Source organism: Nuphar pumila, chromosome 1 (genome assembly GCF_984573655.1).
Source record: "Nuphar pumila chromosome 1, dmNupPumi1.hap1.1, whole genome shotgun sequence".
Classification (NCBI taxonomy): Eukaryota; Viridiplantae; Streptophyta; class Magnoliopsida; order Nymphaeales; family Nymphaeaceae; genus Nuphar; species Nuphar pumila.
The window spans coordinates 7,640,954-7,650,529 of record NC_143249.1 but is presented as its reverse complement, the minus strand read 5'-3'; the positions used below and the strand labels follow the sequence as shown (position 1 = coordinate 7,650,529).

General features: G+C 39.8%; 1 protein-coding gene across 1 annotated transcript; it reads left to right on the top strand.

The window, feature by feature from the left end:
• Positions 1-1,896: 1,896 nt before the first annotated feature.
• On the top strand, positions 1,897-6,991 carry LOC149847850 (fructose-1,6-bisphosphatase, chloroplastic-like). Its single transcript, XM_090002502.1, has 3 exons — positions 1,897-2,154; positions 5,341-5,737; positions 6,597-6,991. The coding sequence occupies exons 1-3, from the start codon at positions 1,897-1,899 to the stop codon at positions 6,989-6,991; spliced, it is 1,050 nt and encodes a 349-aa protein (XP_089858628.1).
• Positions 6,992-9,576: the final 2,585 nt, after the last annotated feature.

Sequence of the window (9,576 nt, the reverse complement as noted above, 5' to 3'; positions counted from 1 at the left end):
CTATTAAACATATAGAGAAAATTGTTAGCTATAATATTCAATTACTATTAAAAATAAATAAATGTACGACAATGCAATTGCATGTGAAGAGGATCAACCATGTGGAATGGGGGAATCATACTCTTTTAATTTGTGTCATGTTTTCCAAAAAAAAAAAAAACAATTCATGTCTTCCGTCATGCATTCTCGTGTCCACGTGTCTTTCTGACATAGGACACAAGGATGAAGGTTTTTTAAAATTTTAATCAATAAAAACTATTTTTGATATTTTCATGTTCAAAATATATTTTGATTAAGACATTACTAAAAGGCAGTTAAAAACCATTAATCAATATTGAAATAATACCCATTCATGTCATGTCTGTGTCATTGTGACGTATCGTGAAATGTCAATGGAAACGACGATTTTTGCATCCCATAAGATGCGACCTAAGTCCAACACGTTTACATCGGAAGTGCCAGAGTGGTCTGGGGTTCGGGTCCCACCCCGTTTTGTTGAATAGATTTTCGTCGCGTTAATTTGCAGCAACCGTTCTTCGGGCATCCCAGGTCCCAACCAACCTCGACCTCCTCTCTCTCTCTCTCTCTCTCTTTCTCTCAGTTGTTCATTCCTTGTAGCATAGCGGTCAACCTTACTTTGTCCTTAAATTAGACTTTCATAAAGCTTTTGACTCTGTTCATTGGCCATTCTTATTTCAAATGTTAGCAAATTTTGGTATTGGTCGTCGTTTTTCTGGTTAGGTAAGGGAGCTGGTCTCAAATGCCCAGGCCATGTTAAATATCAATGGTGTTAGAGGAGACCGGTTCAAGCTGGGGCGGGGTTTGCGGCAAGGGTGCCCCCTATCACCTTTGTTGTTCAATGCAGTTGTTGAGGGTCTTGTGGTCTTGCTTAAGCGGGCTGATGTATTGGGTTTCATTGATCATTTGCAGGTTTTCGACTTTTCGGTTCATATTCTTACTTATGCTAATGATATGATCATTTTTGGTCGTGTAAATGTTCAACAGATGCTTAGGTTCAAGCTTATCATTGAGTTCTTCCTCTCCCTATCCGGGCTTTCTCTAAATGAGACCAAATGTTCTATTAGCATGTTCAATGTTAATGCCAATATGCTTGCAGCTGGAAAGATAATTTTTAATTGCATTATTTCTGACTTGCCTATTATGTACCTGGGCTTGCCGTTACAAGTGAAACACATCTCTTCTGCTGCTTGGGCTCCGACGCTTCAAAAAGTGAAGCGCAAATTGCTTTCGTGGCAGTCGTCTTATCTTTTCATCGCTGACCGTCTAATCTTAGTCAGACATGTTCTTTCAACTATTTCAGAATTTTTCATGTCTATGTTTGTGATGCCTGTGAGAGTAGAGAAGCAACTGACGCGCTTGCTGGCAGGTTTTTTATGGTCTGGGTGTCAACTCAAGGGTAAGCGTCACTTGATTGGTTGACGTTCGGTGGTCTTACCTCGGCGTATGGCTGGTTTAGGCATTCCTACTCCGAGACTGCGAAACATTTTTCTTTTCGCCAAGCAATGTTGGTTGGCTCACCAACTGGATAACCCTTGTGCTAGTTTGTTTCTTGCTAAATATGGGGCTCAAACTCTTATCCCGGTTCGTCTGAGAACCCGGGTTTTGACGCTCTTGCACTTGCGTAAATCGTGGTTGAGACTTTAGCCTGCTTTAGAGACCATTTGGAGGTCTCCAAAAATTTTGATCAGTGGTTGCAGTGGCTGTTGGCGCCAAGCCGAGAGTTTCTCACAAAAAAAAAGTCTACGGGGGCTAATTGGTTGCCCGAGGATGTCCCCAACATCTCAATTCTTCTCACCAAGAAGAGGAAAACGAGTTACCAACTTCTTGATCGGTCGATCAACGTCTTCCTTTTCTCGTTTTAGAGTTAAATTGAAGATGGGTGTCGATGGGGAGGAGCTGCAGACCCTCGGGGGATTCATGGCTGGCGGTGGAGCTGACGTGGGAGACGATCTTGTGGTGCTGATGGACCATCTTCAGTACGCGTGCAAGGGGATCGCGGCGTTGGTCGCTTCTCCCATGAATGCTTCTCTGGGGAAGCAGAAGAAGCAGAGCAAGAAGAAGGAGAATGATGGTCACGGTGAAACGGGGGCGAGTGGCGCGCGTGATGAGCCCAAGCCCCTGGACATCGTCTCGGTACTCTACTCTCTACCTTTCGATTGAATTGGTTGAGGTACATTGCCGTTTTGGTTTTTACTATCTCTTGATTTGTTGGTTGTTGTTTTTTTTGTGATTTTGTTTTGGATTGTGAAGGATGTAATTCTGGTTTGGTGATTCTTTGTCTATGAATGATGGTTTTCTTTTGTTTGGTATCTTGTTCGTTGTAGTTGCTTCCCTCCTTGTGACGGTGGATGTTTTGCTTAATTGACAATTTAATCTCTCTTTCTCTCTCTCTCTCTCTAGTGAGGTTTGAAGATATCGTTAATTCATCTGAATTATGTGACTTTTTGTCTTGTGAGTGAAGTCAGTGATCTGAATTTACTTTTTGAACTAGAAATGAGAAGAAAAAAGTGCAAATGCCTTAGCCAGTGTTGTATTGCAGTTTCCTTAACTCATGAGGCTATGATTCAACAGCTTTTCATGTTTATCGATTGTTTTCACTGGCTCTTTAGTGCTCATTATTAGGCTATGTTTGGAAACCCACCTCTGGCGATGCAGCTGTGAAATCCACAACAGCATGAGGAGCCAGTGGATTTGACAGTTTTTGTTAGGTTGTTTGGGGGCACGGATCATGGATTCACCGACTTCCATCTGTTGTTGTTTGGGATGGAGAGCCTTCACCTCACACATAACTGGTAAGGTCTCACTGGTAAGTGGAAGAGATGCCGGAAATTGGAAAGTACCCATCGGGAGAGCAATTGGCGCAGCATTTGACAACTACCACCTCCTCATGGTGGTAGTTGGATTGAAGAACTGGCAGCGGCAACTACTGTGCCAGTTCCTCTTTCTCCCATTTTTTCCACTCTCCCAAACAAAGGAGGAAGCCGTGGATTCCACAAAAACTCTCCAACGCCCTCTGACAGGGTTTCCAAACAGAGCCTTAGTTTCCTTCGTTCAAAAGCTTCAATTCAGGCAAAAGTTTTTGGAGCACCTCTATAAACTGGATTTGGAAGATAAAACTTTGGCAGTTTCTTAATGCACTTTTTGGCATGCCAGTACATTTTTTTTCTTTAAGACATTTTAGATGACCTTCTGGTTATCTAGGACTGGACTTTTGGCACACAAGATGTGCCAGACATATTAGAGGCTTAAGTGTTCTTTAATCACTTCCCAATACTGAAGGCAAGCAGCACTAGTGAGAAAAATATTTGTAGATATTACAAGAGTGATAAGATAAAAGAAGACAAAAAGTGCTTGTAGAATTGTTTAAATTGAACTGAATAAACTACAAATGTTCTGCTCATGTTCCAGTTTCAAGTGATTTGAACTTTATCTACATGGCAGCTCACAGAAGTATGTCTGATAGATAATTGTGCCTTCCTTTGCAAATATGTTACACAGACAGCTTTTCTATAATCTTCTTTTACTGAATTGGAATCTAAAAAATTACAAACAAGATGCTCTTGACACTTTTACACTATTGGCTCTGCACTTAGTTTAATTACTGATTTAGAGATTTCAAAAATGCCATTGATAGTGACATCATCTATACACTTATGATTCTGATGTAGGTTATGTTCTGAAGTTGTAATACAGTCCGAATTGCTCCACAGAACCTATCACTTACTGCCATTACAGAGAGGTCACACTGATTCTTGAAATGGTCTTAACGATCCAAATGCAGTTTATTATTTTGTTGTGTTAGAACTTTATTTTTCAAGCCACTCAAGTTATTTATTGCCCCATTGATCCTGAGACCTAGGTTCTTTAAGAAAACTAGGCTCTTTTTCATAATTGGTGAATTTGTTGGTACATGATTTGTCTCTCTCCCTACATGCAGTCCATATGGTTTTCCTAAGAAGATTTTGTTGGTAATCTAGATATTGGATTGATTATTTTGCTTGTTTTTGATGTCCCAACCCTCTTGTTAATTGCCAATAAATTCTACCATCTGCTTAGAAAGTGTATGGACTGATATTGGTGACTATGCATAAATATGTGTAGAAATGGATTTTTTTCATCCATCTTCTGCTATTAAGAACAATTTATGTTGTTGCTTAGTATGGTGGACACTTAATATCTGATACAGTGCGTTGATTTTATTGAATTGGAAACCATTATATAAAGTGTCAAGAGCATTTGCAGTTTGGTATATTTTTGCCTTTAAAATTTGACTGTAGATCTATAGCATTATGAAGCTCTATATCTCAACCAAGAATTTTTGGGTACATTTTCACACTACTCAATAATAGGTCATTGCCAACCCAGGATTCACACTCAAAGGAACCTACAATGCAATTTGAATGAGCTGGTTAGGGTCTCATTGCACTTTTTGTTGAAGAACTGAAGTCAATGATGTGACTCTGAATCTTTAGTTGGTGCTTGGACAAAGCTCATCATGCCCAATTTGAATTTTGAAGTTTGAATCACACGTGACGCATGGATTGCTGGTGGTGAGTCACATATATTTGCTTTTGTTTTCAGAGTCTGGGTTACGTGACCTTAGAATGAAATTGAAATCCTGCGTGAACTCTTTCCCATTTTATTTGAATAATAAAAGGTTACTTGCACCATAGTATGTTTAAGAGCTGTCACATGGACACAGACATGGATGGGTATCTGATGATGCAAGAATGAAAAGGGAATAGGCAAAACTTTTTAATGCTGGGACACGATGACACAATTTTTTTTATTTAATATATCAAAAAGTAGTTTTTTGATATTTTAATGTAAAAATATATTTATGTCGTGTCCTCATGACATAGTATAAAAGTGTCTCTAAGCTATTTTTGTGGATACTCTGTGTATGAGAGAGAGAGAGACCACTGACTGCATGACACTTCATGGACACAAAACTTATGTCAGACATGAAGATTGCAGTGTCATCTTTATTTTATGATGTTCATTTTACTATTTCTTGCTATTTTCTTTTGCAATCTGTTGTTGGCATCCCCTATGTACGTATTTTTAATGATCTTAGATATTGACTCAGTAATTTGTGAGAAATTTGGAACCCTAAACACCACATATAATTATAGAATACTCAAATGAAGCTATAATTGTGTCCTCTGTCCTTTTCTTAAACGCACGTGTCATTTATCATGTCACTGTTGATGTCAATGTGAAACAGGCTCTGAGTTAACAATAAATCATCTCCTATTCCATTGTGATCCAACAAAGGATCATCTTCTTTACTAGATATAAATTTTTGGGGTTCAACAGAATGATATAATCTTGTCCTCTCTCCGAAGCTCTGGTAAAGTTGCAGTTATGGCATCAGAGGAAGATGATGTTCCCGTTTGGTTGACTGGTGATGGCCCTTATGTTGTGGTGACTGATCCTCTTGATGGCTCTCGAAATATTGATGCTTCAATTCCAACTGGAACAATATTTGGTATATATAAACGTCTCCAGGAATTGGACCATTTGCCTGTTGAGGAGAAGGCACCGCTAAATTCACTGCAAAGTGGAGCAAGGCTTGTTGCTGCAGGCTATGTGTTGTATTCATCAGCTACGATACTTTGCATTAGTTTTGGTGCAGGAACACATGCATTTACATTGGACCGCTCAACTGGTGATTTTGTTCTCACACATCCATCCATTGAGATTCCACATAGAGGTAACATTTTATCACAAGCTGCATTGGATCTTGTAGTGTACATTATTTCTGAAGTTGTCTTCAACCAGCTTGAATGAATTGCTGTTTATTACATTGGTGCCACATATCTGAGGTATATATGCCAAAACTTGCGCACATTTTCTGTATGTGTAGCTTGTCTCTATGCATTCCTGATGGAAGTTTGATTGTTCTGTTTTTCTGTGCTGTCTTCCTTAACATGTGAAAGGCTAGTATATAGATCATATTGTGCATCCAAGTGTGGTCAGTTTCTCTCAATTTTGCCTCAGTTCAAGGTCATGTTTCTTTTTATATTCCTCCCCTTCTCATGCGATGTTGATTCTTGCATGAATTGCTTCAATATTTGTATTTTGTACTTGATGCATAACATATTTTAACATTGGTTTTCTCGTAGAAACTTGATGGTTCTGCTGTTGTTTTGACAATCGCCCTGTTGCTCCAAGTCAAACTTAGAGAAAGTTTATACCTCTTGATTCTTAATGCACTTTTAATGCTTGGCCGTGTCATCTGTGTTGCTAAGTAGACTAAGTTGCCCTTAGCTAGTGTAGCCTGAGAGCAATATGTATCAAAGTCAGAGTTTAAGTAGTCAGATTCTTCACAGCTTTCTAATGCCTCTCTGATGCTTCACCTTCTACATATAGCTGGTAGCAGACTCCATCAGTCAGAAATCCTTGGTTTATGGAGATATTTCAAGACAACTTTATGGTTGGACTTATAAACCTTTGGGTTAACCTGTTGATCCAACTGACATATTCTGATGCTTCGTGTATAGCATCTTTTTCAGTTAAAGATTTCATGCTTGTATGATTCTTGTACTAATGAATTACAACTACGTTGGCAGGACAAATCTACTCTGTAAATGATGCACGATATTTTGATTGGCCAGAAGGTTTAAAACTCTATATTGACAACATTAGGCAAGGTAAAGGTCAGTGCCCCCAAGAAGTATTCTGCACGCTATATCTCGTTGCTGACCTTCATCGGACGTTGATTTATGGCGGGGTGGCAATGAATCCAAGGAAACATCTTCGTTTGGTTTATGAGGCAAACCCTCTTAGTTTTCTTGTAGAACAAGCAGGGGGAAGAGGTTCTGATGGTAAGAATAGAATCTTATCAATTCAACCGGTGGAGCTGCATCAAAGACTTCCTCTATTCTTAGGAAGTTTGGAAGACATAGAAGAGTTGGAGAGCTATGGTGACATTCAGCAGTTGGTAAATCCTGGATATGAAATCTGAAAAGTGTATGTTGCAACAAGAAAATTGTGGTTGTTTTATTACAATGTTAGTTACTGTCAGAGTGCCAACTGAGTGCTGGCCAAGGTTGTGACTTGTGGTAATGTACAACAACAACTTGTGGTAATGTAATCATTTAAATTTCAAAATAAAGAAGAATGAGTTATAGCAGTAGTATCTTAGCTCTCTGGGTCTGCATCTTAGTACATTAAAGTTTGGTTTGATCACATGAAGTTCACTTTTTAATACACTTTAGAAAGTTAATCTCATTTGAACAGTACCCTAAAAGCAATTATTAAACTTTTTTGACATAAAACTTTAAAAGCAAGCTTTATAAAAAGTGAGTTGACACGTGAACCCAAAAATGAAACTTGTGTGAGATTCACTTTCTCGTGAGATTTGAAATCTCATGAAATTTTGAAAGTGAATATCTTTTGAACAGTATTTTCACTTTTAAAAAATACAACCAAACATACCCTAAAAAATGAGGCTTTTCCTATGAAACTCCAAAAAAGAGAGTATTTATGACCATTTTTTTGTCGGCATGGTCGAGTGGTAAGGCTACAAGGTTTCACTCACTCCATCAAGAAACTTTAGAGGCACTTTTTGTTTTGTGCAGCCAAGTTCTTGGTTTCATTCTGATGATTGATAAAAAACGTCTCGGTGGTATATCAATGAATTGGTCTACTACGGAAATGAGACTTCATGAGTTAAGGGACTTGAGTGACAGACAAGATGAGGCAATTCAATCGTCACCTGAAACGGGATGCAGCAATATTGAAGAGACAATTATGTGGTAGGGAAAGACAAGGTAGCTTCGCCGTGCTTTTACCATTGCTAGGTTGAACCTATGCTGAGCTTGAACAAATTTGCATGCCAAACCAGCCCAGGAGCTAGGCTTTTACAAGACTAGGTTCTAATCAACTCTGTAAAAACCAGTTTTACTTAAACCTGGTTTGGCAGCATGAAAACAGGCACCAAACCATGTTTTTTGGGTAAAACTTAGGGTGTGTTTTGATTACCTCGGATTTAAAATCTGAGTTTTTTGACCTAGAGATACTCGGATTAGAGATCCGTTTGGATCTCTAGTCTTACCACAACCCCTCCCCCACAATCGGACTTGAAATCCGTGGTTTTGTGGGGTTTTGGGCCTAAAACGAGATCCTTCTCTTGCATGGAGATTGGATCAAGGCGTGCACCCCATGCCTCGATCCACAAAACTTTGGTTCTCCTCAGTGATCCGAGGAATCAAGTGCACCCTTTAGTTTGACACCCAAAACTGGGTTAGAAAACATGGTTTTGGGAGTCATCCAAATGGGGCCTACCATCTAAGGTGAACAGCTCTCAACTGTCCCATTAACTTTTTCTAGTAAGTATTTCGTAGTGGAAAACGGCTATTTGACTGCCCTGATGTATTTGAAAACCAGCCCAACAAAGTTTACTCTATGCACCAGTTAGTCTCCTGTCCTGTGAATTTCAAACTCATTACTTGTTGTTATACACGTCAGGAAGGCATTGTTGGCTTGACGCTTAGATGAAAATGCCATTTAAGATTCATTCGCTAGATGACATTGCCTCAAAATAAAGCCCTTTGGGGACCGGTGATGAACACTAGGGGGGAGGAAAATAAAGGCTTATTTGCTTCATGGTAAAGGGAGCTTTTTCTTTTTACTTAGGCCAAAGTAAAGTTTACTCCCTCATATCACTAGGGATGGCAGCGGGGCGGGGCGGGGGACAAGGTCTCCACCCCGGCCCTGCCTCAAGATTTTATCCTCCACCCCCGCCTCCATCCCCGGCGGGGATGGATTTTATCCTTCACCCCTGCCTTCATCCCCGTTTCATGTCCTCCATCCCCGGTTCAAATGGAGATGAGGCGGGGCGGGGATATTGCAGGGAAAAGTGGTCGGGGCGGGGATGAGGCAGTGGACCGGGGAAAAGTGCACGTCCATCCCCGCCTCTACCCCCGGATGGGGATGGATTTTAACCTTCATCCCCGTTTCATACCCTTCATCCCTGGTCCAAACGGGGCGAGACGGGCCCCCACTTTCCCCCGGTCCACTGCCATCCCTACTCATCACTGACCACACACTGACTGACCTGGGTTCCTAAAGTCCTTCAAGGCCCACCCAACTTCGACTTTGCAGCAAGGGACGCTTTCTCTGTCCAAAAAAAAGTGATCATTTTTTAGAAAAATGATTTAACATTCTCAGCAATGAACAATGGACGGTGAAGATGTCAAATCACCTTCTTAAAAGTGATCTGACAGATCACCTGCTCTCCATGTAAAACAGGAACTGTGAGGGTAGGTACAGTTTTGTCCCACGCATCATGATTAGTTCCACTTTGTTGATGCCGACAATTGATCGATGGGAACTGGGAAGGTTTATATGTCATAAACGTCGGCGATATTTTGAAATCGTCATGATTTTATCATGATATATTTAGGAAACAATAAAATCATTGTATTTAAAAAAAATCACCTGTTGTCAGAACATTGCAATTTTGTCATGATATTAACATTTTCTTAATGTTCTATATTAAAAAAAGATTTTCACTTTCTTTTTGCATGTTTTTCTTTATTTTTTTTA